Below are 18,456 nucleotides of genomic sequence, written 5' to 3'. Positions count from 1 at the left end.
CCCCTACTTATACATCCCAAAATGCCATTGGCCTTCTTGGCAACAAGGGCACGCTGCTGACTCATAGCCAGCTTCTCGTCCACTGTAACCCCTAGGTCCTTTTCTGCAGAACTGCTGCCTAGCCATTCGGTCTCTAGTCTGTAGCAGTGCATGGGATTCTTCCGTCCTAAGTGCAGGACTCTGCACTTGTCCTTGTTGAACCTCATCAGATTTCTTTTGGCCCAATCCTCTAATTTGTCTAGGGCCCTCTGTATCCTATCCCTACCCTCCAGCGTAGCTACCTCTCCTCCCAGTTTAGTGTCATCTGCAAACTTGCTGAGGGTGCAAATCCACACCATCCTCCAGATCATTAATGAAGATATTGAACAAAACCGGCCTGAGGACCGACCCTTGGGGCACTCCACAGGATACCGGCTGCCAAGTAGACATGGAGCCATTGATCACAACCCGTTGAGCCTGACAATCTAGCCAACTTTCTATCCACCTTATAGTCCATTCATCCAGCCCATACTTCTTTAACTTGCTGGCAAGAATACTGTGGGAGACGGTGTCAAAAGCTTTGCCAAAGTCAAGGAACAACACGTCCATTGCTTTCCCCTCATCCACAGAGCCAGTTATCTCGTCATAGAAGGCAATTAGATTAGTCAGGCATGACTTGCCCTTGGTGAATCCATGCTGACTGTTCCTGATCACTTTCCTCTCCTTTAAGTGCTTCAGAATTGATTCCTTGAGGACCTGCTCCATGATTTTTCCAGGGACTGAGGTGAGGCTGACTCGCCCGTAGTTCCCAGGATCCTCCTCCTTCTTCCCTTTTTTAAAGATGGGCACTACATTAGCCTTTTTCCAGTCGTCCGGGACTTCCCCCGATCGCCATGAGTTTTCAAAGATAATGGCCAATGGCTCTGCAATCACATCCGCCAACTCCTTTAGCACTCTCGGATGCAACGCATCCAGCCCCATGGACTTGTGCACGTCCAGCTTTTCTAAATAGTCCCGAACCACTTCTTTCTCCACAGAGGGCTGGTCACCTCCTCCCCATGCTGTGCTGCCCTGTGCAGTAGTCGGGGATCTGACCTTGTTCGTGAAGACAGAGGCAAAAAAAGCATTGAGTACATTAGCTTTTCCCACATCCTCTGTCACTAGGTTGCCTCCCTCATTCAGTAAGGGGCCCACACTTTCCTTGTCTTTCTTCTTGTTGCTAACATACCTGAAGAAACCCTTCTTGTTACTCTTATCATCACTTGCTAGCTGCAACTCCAGGTGTGATTTGGCCCTCCTGATTTCATTCCTACATGCCCGAGCAATATCTTTATACTCTTCCCTGGTCCTTTGTCCAATCTTCCACTTCTTGTAAGCTTCTTTTTTGTGTTTAAGATCAGCAAGGATTTCACTGTGAAGCCAAGCTGGTCGCCTGCCATACTATTCTTTCTACACATCGGGATGGTTTGTCCCTGTAACCTCAATAAGGATTCTTTAAAATACAGCCAGCTCTCCTGGACTCCTTTCCCCCTCATGTTATTCTCCCAGGGGATCCTGCCCATCAGTTCCCTGAGGTTGTCAAAGTCTGCTTTTCTGAAGTCCAGGGTCCGTATTCTGCTGCTCTCCTTTCTTCCCTGTGTCAGGATCCTGAACTCGACCAGCTCATGGTCACTGCCTCCCAGGTTCCCATCCGCTTTTGCTTCCCCTACTAATTCTTCCTGGTTTGTGAGCAGCAGGTCAAGAAGAGCTCTGCCCCTAGTTGGTTCCTCCAGCACTTGCACCAGGAAATTGTCCCCTTCACTTTCCAAAAACTTCCTGGATTGTCTGTGCACCGCTGTATTGCTCTCTCAGCAGATATCAGGGTGGTTGAAGTCTCCCATGAGAACCAGGGCCTGCGATCTAGTAACTTCCGTGAGTTGCCGGAAGAAAGCCTCGTCCACCTCATCCCCCTGGTCCGGTGGTCTATAGCAGACTCCCACCATGACATCACCCTTGTTGCTCACACTTCTAAACTTAATCCAGAGACTCTCTGGTTTTTCTGCAGTTTCATACTGGAGCTCTGAGCAGTCATACTGCTCCCTTACATACAGTGCAACTCCCCCACCTTTTCTGCCCTGCCTGTCCTTCCTGAACAGTTTATATCCATCCATGACAGTACTCCAGTCATGTGAGTTACCCCGCCAAGTCTCTATTATTCCAATCACATCAAAATTCCTTGACTGTGCCAGGACTTCCAGTTCTCCCTGCTTGTTTCCCAGGCTTCTTGCATTTGTCTAGGCACTTGAGAGAACTCGCTGTTTGTCCTGCTTTCTCAGTGTGAGAAATCCCCCGAACCTCCCCTTTCCCATGGAAACAGACCCTGCAGCACGGAGGTTACAGCCCAGGGTAGTTTGAGGCAGAGGAATGTTTTCTTGTCTTGCGTCTGAGCTGCCACAAACCGATATCAGGGAAATGGCTTGACATCCCAACCCGTCGTCCTGGGAGGGTTAGGTCTATATTTCTGAGCCCTGTGCACCTTTCCCTCTGCTGACTGGGTTATTGACTATGGAAACTCTGATGCCTTTGGGGCAGGAGAGTCGGCGACACCCACAACTGCAGTGAAGAGTCTCTCTAGACTGGTGTGTGCTGTGGCGACAGGCACAGAGTGGAGCTGGAACTTTGGGCGTCACTGGACTTGCCTTGTCCAAGGCGGGCGGGATCTCTGCTGACTGTTTTGCACAGCACAGGCCGTGGCAGAAGTAGGGGCTCTCAGAGAAGCTGTATATTTGTCCCTGTTCCCAGCCCCTCATGGGCTTGGAGAGTGCAATGCTTTGTGTGGAATGCTACAGATAGAAACTCTGCAGCACGAGCGCGCCCCAGGCTGATCCTTGTGTTAAGATGCAATGATCCTGGCACTAATGGTCCACGCGGCACTCACTGGCAGCCCCAGGGCCCAGCTGCCTTTGTCCCCACTTCAGCATTCACAAGAGCCACTCCCAGATACGCAGCAGAGACACAACCAATGAGCCTCACCATGCCACAGAGATGCACAATACACACCAAGGGCATTTCCCACCCTCTGCCCTGGGCCTGATCCCGAAAGCTCTTTTTTCCCTGCTCCGCCCTTTCAGCAGGAAAACCCCACCATGTGAGCATTCAACAATTGCTAAAAAACAAAATACACACAACTGTTCAGCCAGCCCCTCCTCACCCTGCCCCGCCCCAGCCACAACCCACCACTATCCAAACCCGCTAACCAACCCCGCCCCCACCCTGCCCTGCCCCAGCCACAACCCACCACGATCCCAACCCACTAACCAACCCCACCCCCACCCTGCCCCGCCCTGCCCCAGCCACCAGCCACAACCCACCACTATCCGAACCCACAAACCAACCCCACCCCCCCCGCCCCGCCCTGCCCCAGCCACAACCCACCACTATCCGAACCCACAAACCAACCCCACCCCCACCCTGCCCTGCCCCAGCCACCAGCCACAACCCACCACGATCCCAACCCACTAACCAAACCCGCCCCCACCCTGCCCCGCCCCAGCCACAACCCACCACTATCCGAACCCACAAACCAACCCCACCCCCACCCTGCCCTGCCCCAGCCACCAGCCACAACCCACCACGATCCCAACCCACTAACCAACCCCGCCCCCCCCGCCCCGCCCTGCCCCAGCCACAACCCACCACTATCCGAACCCACAAACCAACCCCACCCCCACCCTGCCCTGCCCCAGCCACCAGCCACAACCCACCACTATCCGAACCCACAAACCAACCCCACCCCCACCCTGCCCTGCCCCAGCCACCAGCCACAACCCACCACGATCCCAACCCACTAACCAACCCCGCCCCCCCCGCCCCGCCCTGCCCCAGCCACAACCCACCACTATCCCAACCCACTAACCAACCCCGCCCCCCACCCTGCCCCGCCCTGCCCCAGCCACCAGCCACAACCCAACACTATCCCAACCCACTAACTCTTCACCCATCCCAGTACCTACCACCCCATTCTTCTCACATGCCAATCACTATCCCAGCCCTGCCCATACCCCATCCCCATAAGTACCCCCATCTTTCTCTACCCCATTCCTATAACTACATCTCTGCCCCACCCAACAAGTACCATGTGGCTACAGTGCAAGCCAGTGGAGGGAAGGCGATCAGCAGCTAAAGGGAAGAAATCAGTTCACACGCTTACAGTGGGAGTGATGGGGACCATCAAAGCTGGTCAAAAATTCTCTGCCAGTGGCTTCAAGTCAGCAAATTTTGCTTAAAACGTTTAGCAAGATCATAGGGCTGCATTACAAGTAAGGGGGAGATCATAGGGCTTGCATTACAAGGAGAAAGGGGGTTGATCAGATAGGGGGCACATGCTCTGCTGTCCTTGCACTGCTGGGACCTGCCAGTCCCCTGCCCCCCAGAACTGAATCACAGTGCTCAAGATTTATAGAGTTTAAGGCAAGAAGGGACCATTAGCTCACCTAGTCTGACCTCCTGCATATCACAAGCCATTAAATGTCACCCAGTTCCCTTGTACTGAGCCCAGTAACTTGTGCTTGGCTAAAGCATCTCTTCCAGAAAGGCTTCCAGTCTGGATCTGAAACCCTCAGGAGATGGAGAATGCACCACTTCCCTTGGTAGCTTGTTCCAGTGGTTAATCACCCTTGCTTGCAAATCATCATGCCTAATTTCTCTTTTCAGTTTGTGTAACTTCAACTTCCAGCAATTGGGGGGTTTTATTCCTTTTCCTGCTAGATTAAAGCGTCCTTAGTGCTCGGTATTTTCTCCCCATGAAGGTATTTATAGGGTGTAAGCAAGTCAATCTTCGGTCATCTTTCTGATATGCTAAACAGCTCTCACTGTCAGGCATTTTCTCCACGCCTTGAATCATTTTGTGACTTTTCTGCATCCTCTCCAGCTTTTCACCATCCCTTTTAAAATGTGGACAGCAGAACTGTACATGGTATCAGTCTCATCATACCGAGGTAAAATCACCTCCCTACTCATACCCATACTCTGGTTATACATCCAGGGAGAACATTAGTCCTTTGTGCCACAGTATCACGCTGGGAGCTCCTTTTGAGTTGTTTGTCCTTGTGACCTCGAAATCCAGAGGTGAAAGTAAGCTGGTACAGTACGGTATGGCGTACTGGTAAGAAAGTGGCTGCTGGTACACAGCCAACCATACCGGCAGGGCCGCTGATGGGGGGGGGGTGCAAAAGGGGCAGCTGCCCCAGGGCCTTGGAGATTTAAAAGGGCCCGGGACTCCCAGCAGCGGCTGGAGCCCCTGGCCCTTTAAATTGCAGCCAGAGCCCCAGGGCTCCTGGCCGCCACTATCCCGGGGCTCCAGTGGCGATTGAAAGGGCCCGGGGCTCCCAGCCGCCACTGCCCCTACCACACCAGCGGCTGGAGCCCTGGGCCCTTTCAATCACCGCTAGAGCCCCGGGCAACATGGGCTGGGCACCGTTGACGGGCTGGCTGGGGGAGTCTGGCCCCAGCCCTGCCCCCTCCGCCCAAAGCCCCACCTCTGCCGGGGCCCCAGAGGAGCCTCCCCACCTTGCCCAGGACCCTGGCCACCCTGCATACCAGTAAGTCTGTTAAGTTACTATCACCCCTGCCTAAATCATTTTAGAGTCCCTGCTTCCCAGCATACAGGCCCCCGGTCTGTAAGTACAGTCTGCATTCCTTGTCCCCAGCTGTGTAACTTTGCACATGGCTGTATTAAAACACAAATTTTGTCAGCGGTGATTTTATATTTACTTCCAGATCATTGAAGAAAATGCTGAAAGCATTAGGCCTAGAGCTGATTCCTGCATTACACCACTAGAAACACCCCCATTAGATGATGATTCTCCATTGACAACTACTTTTGGCAATCTGTCAGATAGCCAGTTCTTAAACCATGTAACATGTGCTATATTGTTTCCCTAAAACCCAATGGACTGGCATTAATTATTTATATATCCTTTAATTCTTTATCAATTGAACCTCGTATTAGCTTTTCCATTCATTTATCCAGGACTGACATCAGGCCACCTGGCCTATAATCATCCAGCTCATCTCACTTCCCTTTTTGAATTTTGGCATAGCTTTAGCACTCTTCCAGTCTTCTGGAATTTCCTTGGGAACCTAAGATTTATTAAAAATTAACAGCACAAGTCAGAGATCTCAGCCAGCTGCTTCTTTCCAAACACAGAACAGAAATATTATTGACCACGTCTGCATCATTATTAACAATTTCACCATCTCCATCTAGTCATGGGTTGATACCATTGCTACTGATCCCAGTATATTTTAACAACTCCTTCTTATCCTTAGCCCCACAAGCCAGGGATTTTTTCTGATGTCTTTAGCTTCCCTTATCAATTTTTGAGCACCCACCAGGCACCACAAGGGACCTCTTCTCCACTCCTCCCCTGTTCTCCTCAGCCCCTCCCTTTCTGTGTCTCCAAACCCTTCCCTTTTCCTTCCATTTAGCTAACCCCCTCCTAACTAAATGCATCCCCTACCCCCAAAATTTGGCACTAACTTGATGTTTGCCACACGCACTGTTCCCTCTGCCAGTGTGTTACAGCCCTGCCACTTCCCTGGGTCTGTCAGCTCTTCAGGGCAGGGACTGCCTGCTACTCGGTGTTGTGCAGCACGTGGTACCAGGGCCCAAGCCATGCCGGGCTCCTAGGTGCTGCATTAACAGAACGGGACTCATGTACAGCTGCCGGGCTGTCCAGGCCTCTGCACTTCTGCCCAGGCTCTGGGCGCCAGCGCAAGGGGCAGGGGGTGCCCCAGCGAGCCCCACGCTCAGGCCTGGAGTGGGACCCAAGGGCAGAGCAGCGGGCTTGGCAGCCATCTCCCACCATGGGTTCACACAGACAACCCTTACAGTCACCCAAAGCACCTGTCCCCGGTGAGCTGAGCTGATAGAGGATCTGAGTTGATGGGCAGTGAGGGGGCTGGACTGATGGGGGACTGGGTGGGGGTATAATTCATTGCTGGGCAGGGGACAGGCAGATGTGGGGTGAGAGCTCCTACTGCGAGGCCAGAATCCCTTGGCCCATTGAATATGAGAGAGTGGGCAGTGCTGACTGTCAGCCGTACACAGGGATGGGCAGGGGGAATGCAACAACCACTGGTCAGACCAAAAAACTCACTATAGGCTTTACAAAATCTCATGATCTGGGGGGTCTCACTCATGATTTTTGATATGCTTGATATTGACAATACTGCAGGGGAGCCTGTCCCTGGGATCCCCCAGCTCCCAACACCCGCCATGCTCCTGACTGTATCCCACCACCCCAATACACACACCCAGGATCCAAGACACCTCGCAACACCCTCTGGCTGCCCCAGCTCTCTTCACACCTTCCTGTCCTCAAACAACCTCCCTCCCTCACAGCCTGCCTTAACTCTCTCCAATACCCTGATCCCTCTGGCTTCTCCAGGCCCGCTCAAGCTGTCCTTGGCTCTGCTCACCCTCTCCCCCAAGGCTGCTTCTGTGGGTGTGAGGAATAGGCTCCTATCTCCCCGTGTCTGCCCCTCAGCTCAGGGCACCCTGCGGGGGAATGGCCCATCTGTCGTCATGCTCCTCTGCACAAAGAAGCTCTGCCCAGGCCTTGGAATCTTCAGCCTGCCTCGCTGGCTACTGCCAAGCCACGGACAGGCAGAGTCAAGGCACGGCATCTCCCTGTGTGGCCAGGCTCCAGCGTGCATTCTCTGCCCTGCCCTGCACGAACCCATTGGCCTTCAGGCTCAGGCATTTCACCTCCCGCTGCGGAGTCTGTCAGGGATTTCCTGCTGCCAGCAGCCCAGCAGGTGCAGCCAGAGGCACTGAGCAGAGCTGCGCTTGGCTGCAGATGGGCCCCTGCCTCTGACATGCCAGCATAGTGTGGAATTAATTACAATTAACACTTCAAGTCTAAGGGCCCAGGGCTGATGCTTCTGCACTGCAGGTCTCTGAATCCACCATCCCCACAAAACCCCTTTAAATGACCTTTTAAAGTGTGGGTTTGCACCACTTCTCCCACCATTTTCTCATATGTGAGCGTTAGAGAGCAGAGAAATACAGCCCAGAGCACTGTGTGGGTGTCGGAGGCATGAATTCATTGCGTTAATGTACTCACCACATCCTTCATTCTGCACAGTAATACTGATACAGAGCTGACGTCAGCCACCGTATATCACTGTACATTCCAATACATTGCTGCTCTGTATTGCTCAGGAGCAGATTTTTAGTTTTCACTCATTCGGTGCTGATGAACTCCACCTGCTTGTCATAGCCTTTGCTTTCAGTGTCTGCAATGACAGTAACATGTTAACCAGGCAAGTGCCCTATGGATTTTTGGGAGGCTGAAATGGACATCTGAAAGGATGAGGCAAGGTAATATCAGTGATTCTACCAATCCCCATAGAGGTTTGTTGCCAGCTTGAAGCAGTTTGTTAATGCCTCTACTGATAAGTTTGACTACATTTAAAATCTTTCCTATAGATGATACTGTACTTGCCCCTCTGGTGACATCCACATTGACTTTCATTGCACAGAATAAGGATTATTTTGCTTCCGTTCTGATTTACCTGTTGCTTTAACCCTATGGTCAGATGTTTTTTGATTATTGCTGTGTACAGTAGCTGTCAAGCTCAATGCTCAGGGAAGAGCACTTACTGTGCATTTCACTGAATTAGTTTTAACCTCTGTAGACCTTCTGGTCTCTTTCCTTTGTTTTGCTGTACTAAGAAATTATTTTCTGTGTTTGGAAATTTTATATTTTATCTTTATTTCATGTTAGTTTTTATAACTGAGTTCTTAGACTTTTTGGAGAATGTTTATATAAATATATACATATACAATTCATGTAACCATTTACAAACACAGAGTTAGACTAGGTAGACCCAGGCCCTCAGGCTGCTCCATATCTCCAGATGCTTAGCACTATGTGTCTTTGAATATGCCATATTGGTACAGGCTCCATCTCTCACACTGCAGTTTATTACAATTTTTAGCACTGCTTTCACACTTATATATAAATTACTAAGTCAATACCAGACATCTTTATTTAGTACAGTGCTTTTCATACAACCTGTCTCTTAAACTGCTGTACAGAGGTTAAAAGAATTGTGCTTAGCAATTCTATAGCACTTGACATATGAGCATTCATGAATTGAGAACTGTGTCCAGTTCTGGTGCCCACAATTCAAGACGGATGTTGATAAACTGAAGAAGGTTCAGAGAAGAGCCATGAGAATGATTAAAAGATTAGAAAACAGGCCTTTAAGTGATAGACTCAAAGAGGTCAATCTATTTAACTTAACAAATATTTGATAATGGGCTCTTCAATCTAGCAGAGAAAGGTCTAACATGATCCAATATCTGGACAAATTCAGACTGGAAATAAGGTGTACATTTTTAACAGTGAAAGTAATTATTCATTGGAGCAATTTACCAGGGGTTGTGGATTCTCCATCACCGACAATTTTTAAATCAGGAGTGGATGTTTCTCTAAAATATCTGCTCTAGGAATTATTTTGGGGCAGTTCTCTGGCCTGTGCTATACACAGGTGGTCAGATCAGATCACAATGATCCCGCCTGGCCTTGGAATGCATGAATCTACGAGCCTCCCAAATCGCCTGGGAGCTCAGTATGTATCTTTGTCCTCTTTTTACAGACAGGCAAATTGAGCCATAGAGAAGTGATATGACTTGTCTGAGGTTACACAGTGACTCCATGGCAGATTTGAGAATAGAGCCCAGGGCTCCCAGCCTGTTGCTCATTGCGCCACACCATGTGAACTTTCCAAATTAGTAACAGAGGTGAACCAACAGGGGTAGGAAAAGGGGGAGATGTGTTTTCTGATTAAAAATCATGTGGAAAGTCAATGAGGCAAAGAAGGGGGTCATCTTCGTTGTACCCAGGGACTTAGGGCCTCAGCAGGCCTTGGGAATGGAAAAGGCCCTCGGCTGCATCTTGTGCCTGTTCAGGCGATGTGCTCATCCAGCCGCAAAGGGCCATAACGAGACCTGCTGCTCCCTTCCCTTGCTATTCTGCTCTTGCATGTGTGTCTCAGCACAGAACCCAGAGCAGAAGCAGAAGGATCTAGGGAATAGGTGCTGGCATTCACTGGCACACTTGCCCTGACTCTCTCAGAGCAGCAGTCCCCCCTCCCTTACCACCCCATGTCAGAAAATTTGGTGGGAGAAGGAGAGAAGGTTTTGGGTGCCAAGGAGAGAGAGATCTGGGGGGCCCTGGCAAGAGCAAGAGGTTGAACAACAGAGAACATGGGACATGAAAGAAAGAACGAAGTCTGAGAGGAAAGAGGGTGCTTCCCAAAGAGAGAATGAGAAACGCCAGGGAACAGAGAAAACATGAAAGAGAACGAAGCAATGGAGAGATGGGATGATCACTTGACAGGATTATCTGGGGGTATCTCACTTAATCGTTTCCCTGCCATTGCAGGGACCTTAGGCACTGGTGCACCTCAGTCCCTCCTGTTCTCTGCCTGTGGCACATCCTCGTCTCCAGTATACCTTGGTCTAATTCCAGTTGTTGGGTTAATGTGGAGGTGCTGGGTGGTTTTAGTGGCCTGGGATATACAGGAGGTCAGACTACATGATATGGTGATCCTTCCTGGCCTTGGACTCTGACTCTAAGAGCCAAGGGGGAGAAGCAGCGAGAGACATACGCCACGCTGGGATTAGGTAAATGCATTGAGTGCATTAATCTGCCTACATTCTGTTGCATCTCTTAGACAAAGACCTATATCCCGTGTTTGGGGAATGCTATGTAACTGCAACAGGAATAGTGCAGGGGCCTCAGATTCACTCCTTGCAGGAGTCATGTTCTTAATGAAAGAGATCATAAAAGCTAGAGGTGGGATTAAGTCCCATCCAGCCTACCCCACAAATCAGTTCATGAGTATTCCCCTTGTGCTAATATTTTGCCCGGTCTAGTTTTAAATATCTCAGGTGAGATGGTTTCGACCCTTTCTCTGAGGAGATAATCCCAAAGCCTAACAGATATCAATGCTGAGATATTTTTTCTGATATTCAGACTAAATTTTCCGTTTCTTAATTTCACCCCATCACTCTTAGTTCCACCCACTGTACTCCCTAAATGATTCTTCTTTTTCCTTGGTGTTAACCCCTCTCAAATATTTGTGTGGCAGCTTGTAATCTTGTCCCCACATATCCATCTCTTAGCCAAGCTAGAGGAGTGTAGCACTTTTGACTCTTGCTCTTGTGTCAGGCCCTCCAGCCTCTTGATCTTTTCTATGCTTTTCTCTGAATGGTCTCTGAGCAGGGGAGAAGCATAGGAGAAGGTTCTTGAGCAAGTGATAGCCAGATGGTTTGGAGGAGTAGACATGTAGCTTGTATTGGCCGAGCAGATGTAGTGGAAAGGGGAGAAGTCCATTAGGGTCTGCTGGAGCAAATCTACCAATGGTTTTAGGAGAGCAGTTTTGAAGTGAAACAAACAAGGAATCAGCAGAGCTTCTTGAAGGTGATGGTGATGTAAGTCTTGCTTCTTTGTGCATATGAGAAGGCAGGAAGCAGCATTCCGTGCATGCCTGAGATCTGGGACATTGGGAGGCCATAGCAAGGGAGCTGTAACAGTCAAGGGGAGTGGAGCCAAAAGCCTGGGTGAGAATTTCAGCAGAGGTGGAATCCAGGCAGTGGTTTGCATGGGGAATGATACCAAGATCGCAAAGAAACCTAGGGCATGTAGAGGAAAAAGGGGAGCTCAGGATGAAAGAAGACAGGAAGGTTGCAGGCACTGAAGACAAACTGGAGTTTTGAGAAGGAGACAACAGAGAGAGAGTGATCCTTGAGGAGAAGTACTGTCCCAAGAGAAGCACTTTTGTGTCTGAGACACAGTGGGAGGAAGTTGAGGCAAAGCAAGTTTATTTGGTCAAGAAGAACAGCCAGTGGGAGGCAGAGTGGGGCCTTCGGTGTAGTGTGAGCTGTGTGCCACCTGAATATTCCTAGCACAGCGGTAGTAGTAAAGGCAAGGATATGATACACAAAAGGTAGAAGGCAGCTAGTTACTAGAGCAGGGCCGGGCAAACTTTTTGCCCTGAGGGCCACATCAGGGTTCCGAAACTATATGGAGGGCCGGATAGGGAAGGTTGTGCCTCCCCAAACAGCCTGGCCCGCGCCCCCATCTGCCCCCTCCCACTTCCTGCCCCCCTCAGAACCTCCCACCCATCCAACCCCCCCCGCTCCTTGTCCCCTGACTGCCCCCTCCTGGGACCCCCTGCTCCTACCTGCCCCACCGGGACCCCCACCCCCTATCCAATGCCCCCTGTTCCCTGTCCTCTGACTGCCCCAACTCCTATCCACAGCCCCCAGCCCCTGCTCCCTGTCCCCTGACTGCCCCCCGGGACCCCCTACCAAACCCCCTGACCCCTTACCATGCCACTCAGAGCAGCAGGACTGGCAGCCGTGCCACCTGGCCAGAGCCAGCCACACCGCCACACTGCCCAGCAGGAGCTTGCAGCCCCTCCACCCAGAGCGCTGGCAGCGTGGCGAGCTGAGGCTGCGGGGGAGGAGGGACAGCAGGGGAGGGGCCGGGGGCTAGCCTCCCTGGCCAGAAGCTCAAGGGCCGGGCAGGACGGTCCCATGGGCTGGATGTGGCCTGTGGGCCATAGTTGGCCCACCTCTGTACTAGAGAGACCAGCACAGTTATGGAGGCAGGTCTGGGAAGGTGGCTTGGTGTCAAAGGGTGCGTTGGGGTCCAGGAGAAAGAGAAACAAAAGGAGCCTTCGTGATCAGAGAGGAGGAGCTTGTTCATCACATGGCCAGCGGAGAGCAGTTTCCATGCTCTGGAAACAGGCCAGGACACTGTTGTGAGAGCTGTGACTGGAGAGATGAGAGAAGGCAGCTTTTTCAGGGGCTTTGTTGAGAGCAGGAAGATTGGCAGTGAGAGGGTGGAGAAGGGGAAGTAAGGAGCTGAGGGAAGGTGTAAGAAGGAGGTTGACAGTGGCCCAAGTTTTAGAGAACTGGAGAAAGTTCCAGAGGAAAGAAAGGTAGTTACAGTTATGTAAGGAGGCGGCATGTCCAAGGGGTTCAAGGAAGAAAGGGAGTTTTTTTAAAGGACTGGATGACACAAGAAGATTCAGGTGCAAAAAAAAGAGGAGAGAGGGGGGGGGGGGGAGAAGAGGACGGGGGGAATGTTACCCTGGAGTCAGATATTAATGGATGTTAAGAAGGGACCGCTACAGCCATCTCGTCTGACCCCCTGCACAGCACAGCACAGACAGTCACCCACTGATCTCTGCTCAGGCCCTGTAACTTATGGTTGAACGAGGACATATTTTATTGACAGAAAAAAAGTAAAATGCTTACACCTGGAGGCTAGGGTGACAGTGACATGTTGGGCTTGTATCCTACTACCATATTACTAGCTGGGATGTGGAGCTGCACATGAGAAAGACATTTCTCCTGCCTTCCGAACTGGCCTGCTAACAGTTCAGCTATGAGCATGACTTGATTATCTGACCCTCGTGCCACGGTTCAGTGAGAGTCAGTCTCTGAACTAGCTCAGGAGCCAAAGGGGCTTTTCGCTGGTTACTAAAATTATTTTGCTTTCATTATTTGAGTAAACCTGGAAAGTTTTTAAACAACAAAAATATCCCCCAGGTTAGAAGAGCTTAGTTGGTGTCCTCATCACTCAGTGATCATGTGGTACACGTGCTTCCGGAGACTGGGGACCGCTGAGCATGGAGGGACACACAGGGATTCTTTGAGCACTGAGCTGACCTTTGTTCAGGGCCATTGGGAAGGCACGCTGCAGCAGCTTCATGCCCTGCACCCTTAGGCTTCACTCCTAGCATTCTTCCTACAGGTGCCACTTTGAGCCTGGGTGGCCAAAGTGTGACCCAGCCCAGCTGCCTGAGCCTGCCCCCTCTAGCCTGCAGAGTCCACAAGTCCTACCTCCTGTTGCCTCGGTTTGGCGTTTCTCACACTTTCATGACATCCGTGACAGTGTTGCAATATTGTAATGCAATGTGGTGTCTTTGCCTCCCAACATAATCTGACAACGCTGGGTAAGAGCATCCTTCCATTGTAATGCAAGCTAGCTCCCTCTGCAAAAGCCACGTGCCCCTGGGACCCAAAACCTCCTGGTATACGACTCTCCCTGTTCCTTTTGTGGACCACTGGCCCCTTTTGGGATGGCAGTGTTATGCAGAGGGTGAATCTGCAGTGGGTACTGATGATGGGGAGCTCCAGCCCAAACCCTGCAAGGATTTTATTTTTCACTCTTTCAATGTATACCTCTGTATTGGCATAAAAATAAATGTTAGCCATTCTGCAAACACAAGCTTGGACTGTGTGTGCCACATGAGTCCCCCGGGGGTTGGTTACAGAGCAAGAGCCTTTGCCTTTCATGGCTGAGCAGAACAGTGACTTATCAGTGTCACTAGATCCAAAGATCTGATCAACCTCCTTGTTCCTTGCAATCAAAAGATTTTCGTATAAATGCTCTTCAGCCAATGGTGTCAGAACAGCCTTTCCTTAAATGAATGAGTGTGTTACCAATGTTCTGTCATGCAGGAGAGATAGGCTTTGCTTTACTTCTTTATTATGTTCCATGAAGACAGTTCTCCTGTCCTATGCCCAGGGCCACAGCCCCACATGCTTTCCTGGGGGTCATTAACAAGATGCTAGTGTTTGTTTAAACAAAGGAGGAGGCTTTTAGGGAGACCAGATCCACTTTCTCCATAGCTGATGTCTATCTGCTGTGTTTCTATAGGGCCTAGCACTGGAATCTACACAGGTGCAAGCACCCACATTAGTTCCAGCAATGTTTGTTGCTCGCTGTTGCGTAGCATTTCTAACCATAGGCACCCAGCAGCGAGCAAGGACTCTCGTTTAGCCTGCGTGCATGTGCTGTAATCTGTTTACTTACTGAATTACAATACAGGGCTGGGTGACGCTCCCTGACATCTGTCTCTCTCTCACACACACACACACACACACACACACACACACGATTTGGTGGCTGGGCTGAGCTCATGTTTTGTTTTTCAGGACGGTCAACTGGGATCAACATGAGGAACAAATTCCAGCTCCAGGCAATTCCCTTCTTCCTTTTACTTCAGCACAGTAAGTTCCCAGGTTTCTGTCCCAGTTTTTCAAATGCAGAATTCTTTGGTCTAATGTTCTGCAGCTGCCTCACACACCCAAGGTTAGTCTGGGAGGATCACAGTGGCGGAATGATTCTAATATACTATTCAGCACTTACGTAATCTTTGCTGATGATTGTTTGTGCTGTGGCAGGGCTTAAGGGCCTCAGTCATGGATCAGGCCCCACTCTCGGTGCTAGGCGCTGTACATACACATAACATAGAGACAGTCCCTGCCCTAGGAGCTTCCAGTCTAAGTATGAGACAATAGACAACAATAATACTGTTCTCATCCCAATTTTACAAAAGGGGAAACTGAAGTGGGACAGCAACTTGTTTGAGACCACAAACTAAGCTGGTGCCAGAGCCAGGATGAGAACTCAGGAGTTCCTAGTTCTCAGTCCTGGGCCCAGGCTGCTCAACTATGCTGCTGCACCCTATGGTCTGATGGTTAGCCCCCTGCTCACCTGATCCCAGCTGGGTGATCCAGCGTCTCCACCCAGCTATAGGCTAATTATTAGAGATTATAAATTTTCCTTCCTGATGGGTGTTGTGAGGATCCCCAGCTGTCCTCTTTTCCAGTCAATGCCCCCACTTCTTTTTGGAGTCTTGCATACCACTGCAGATTGGCGCCCTTAGGCTGCTCCTGGACAGCATATTTTAACCTGATGGGAGAAAACAACAGACTAAAGAAAGGGAAGCAGTGGAGCAAAGTCAGGGGAAAACCTTAGGTTTTCTTTCCCTTTGAGCTGCTTCTTCTCAGGCAGAATCTCCAGCCTCAACTGGACACATAAGTCAGTGCAATGTTGCCCTAAAATAAGCGCATTATCCTTGTGGGGGGGGGGGGGTTGCATTTGATATGAAGGTGGCTGGACATGGTGGGCATTTCTGGCTGATCTGATAAGTGGATAAACCACAGTGCAGCCTGCTGCATTCTCTGTCAGTTAGCTCTGGGCAGGCAGCTTTCACTTCAGCCACACTCTGAACACTAAATAAAACTGAATCTTGTGGCTGTTTTGAATGTTGGCTTCGGTCTTTCACACACTGCAGCTTCACAAACAACTGCCCGGATGATAAAGTGCACACAGCCACAGAGATGCAGCTAAGAAGTGCAAGGGAGAAGGGAGCACAGCTCCTGGGGGGAGGGGAGGGGAAGTACACATCTGTGCTTTTTTTAACATCAAGCACTAGCTTCACCATCAGCAAAGCTAAAATGCAGGATCCTTCCTCTCTCCCCAGAGGAACAAGCAGTGAAAGAAGCAGACCTTCTGGCTGGTGTAGTACTGACAAGACTTAGGAATTTTGCAGCAGCTGATTTAAAAAATTTATTAAAGCTAATGTTAAAATTATATAAGACACAAGTCAAGGAAAAGAACAGAAAGTCTGTACATCTGTCTGTAGCGCTTAGATTATCCAAAAGTACAACGGTTGGTTTAAAAGTCATATAATACATATGGGACATAATCTAAATTTGGGTTATTGCTGATTAATAAATTTAAAGATACTGTTCAGATATTAATATCCAAATATTCGGGTACATCACTCATGAAAAGTTATACAGCAGAGGTGGGCAAACTACGGGCCACATCCGGCCCGCGGGACCCTCCTGCCCGGCCCTTGAGCTCCCGGCTGGGGAGGCTACTCCCGGCCCTTCCCCTGCTGTCCCCCGTCCCCCACAGCCACGCTGCTGCGCAGGCAGCGGGGCTGCGAGTTCCTGCCACTCCAAGCGGCATGGTAAGGGAGCGGTGGCGATGCGCGCACGGTGGTGAGGGGGTTGGGTAGGGAGTCCCGGGGGGCAGTCAGGGGACAGGGAGCAGTTGGATGGGGCGCAGGTTCTGGGGTGGGGCAGTCAGGGGTCAGGGAACGGGGGGTTGGATAGGGCGTGAGAATCCTGGGGGGCCTGTCGGGGGCCGGGGGGGGTAGTCAGGGGACAGGGAGCAGGGGGGTTTGATAGGGCGTGGGATCTCGGGGGGGGGGGCAGTTTGGGGCGGGTGGTCCTGGGAGGGGGCAGTCAGGGGACAAGGAACGGGGGGGTTGGATGGGTCAGAGATTCTGAGGGGGGCAGTCAGGAGGCAGGAAGTGGGAGGGGGCGGATAGGGGGCGGGCGCCAGGCTGTTTGGGGGGCACAGGCTTCCTTACCTGGCCCTCCATACAGTTTTGCACCCTGATGTGGCCCTCAGGCCAAAAGGTTTGCCCACCCCTGTTTATACAGAGAGTCCATAAAACTGCAGTAACAGCGGTGGCTAAACCCACCTTCTGAGTGACTCATAGAGGGACACATGACAAGAATGCCCCTAGCTCAAGTCCTGAGGCCACTGAAGGAGGAGAGGATCTTACTGGGGCCACAGTCTCAACATCTGCCCTTGCGTAATGGGAATTTTGCTCCTTTCAAACAGGAACAGGGCTGTAGGCGGAAGAGACCAAATTAGCTTAGAGTCTTCTCCACCATCTGACTGTGGGCATGATCCTGAGGGATTTCACCATCATACACTTGTTGTGTTTCCTGCAGCAGCTTCATTATTCTTTATGTTTTTATATTTATTTATTCTTTTTTTATATATTCATAATATTTATGTATTTGTTCTGTGGTAGTACCCAAAAGCCCTAATCAGATCAGGGCCCCCTTGAGCTGGGGGGGCTGTACAATGTACGCGCTGGTTATTGCTAAGTTAGCACAGACTACTAAACTTTTTACCTTTTCCTTAGCACTGTCAGCACTACACACGGCTGAGGTTCACAGCACTGCTTTACTCCTTTATTGAAATCTCTCTTCCCTGCATCACCCCATGGAGATATTGTCTAGGTGTCATGCTCAGGACTACTCAGGATCCAATACTCTCAAAACAATACCTTTCAAATGCTAACATCTGACCAGAATTCTCCGCAGAATAATGTACAGCAGCATCAAATGCTGCTATATGTCCGTTTTCAACTACAACTCAGAGCACTAACAAACCTCAGCATGTAATTTCTTGACATTTTTCTCCCCTATGTTAGAAACTTGTTTCAGTTATCTATTTAAAGGTTTATAAATCTATGCCTATCATTTTGGCATCTCGACATCTTACACAGATTATAACAAATATAAAATTAAAATATCTTTGTGCCAGGATTACAGAAAAAGATTTTTCCAAACCTCTGGAGCCAGATATGAAAATGAACTAACAATGCAGTTGCTAAGCTGTCAAAAATCATTAACAGAGAGAACTGAAAAGAATACGTGATTAAAAGATTTTTTCCTACAAAATAAAAATCTTGGAAATGCTCGATACAAAAACCATTAAAAGAATGGTACAGTTGCAAATTAAAGTGTTCAAAAGTTAGGTAATGCCAGAATTGTGCATGATACAGTCATTACATGGTCATAGCCAATCT

General features: G+C 50.1%; 1 protein-coding gene and 1 long non-coding RNA gene across 3 annotated transcripts in view; one reads left to right on the top strand and one right to left on the bottom strand.

Moving 5' to 3' along the window:
* LOC141994682 (uncharacterized) overlaps positions 1 to 15,655 on the bottom strand; it is a 34,070-nt gene extending 18,415 nt beyond the window's left edge. The window contains exons 1-2 of the long non-coding RNA XR_012641189.1: positions 15,549 to 15,655; positions 8,088 to 8,259 (exon numbers count right to left, since the gene is read on the bottom strand). This is a non-coding gene — a long non-coding RNA (uncharacterized LOC141994682). The remainder of the gene's footprint in view (positions 1 to 8,087; positions 8,260 to 15,548) is intronic.
* Positions 8,204 to 18,456, top strand: part of IL21R (interleukin 21 receptor) — a 32,603-nt gene continuing 22,350 nt past the window's right edge. Inside the window, exons 1-2 of one of the 2 annotated variants that reach the window (XM_074964920.1) lie at positions 8,204 to 8,344; positions 14,987 to 15,061. In XM_074964920.1, the coding sequence (XP_074821021.1) occupies positions 8,335 to 8,344; positions 14,987 to 15,061 (85 nt within the window). In that variant the 5' untranslated portion in view covers positions 8,204 to 8,334. Of the gene's footprint in view, positions 8,345 to 14,970; positions 15,062 to 18,456 lie in introns of those variants that run through there. The other variant, XM_074964919.1, reaches the window with a different exon arrangement.

This window comes from Natator depressus, chromosome 10 (genome assembly GCF_965152275.1).
Source record: "Natator depressus isolate rNatDep1 chromosome 10, rNatDep2.hap1, whole genome shotgun sequence".
In the NCBI taxonomy this organism is placed as follows: domain Eukaryota; kingdom Metazoa; phylum Chordata; order Testudines; family Cheloniidae; genus Natator; species Natator depressus.
The sequence above is the reverse complement of the archived record's forward strand: the minus strand, read 5'-3'. Positions and strand labels throughout refer to the sequence as shown.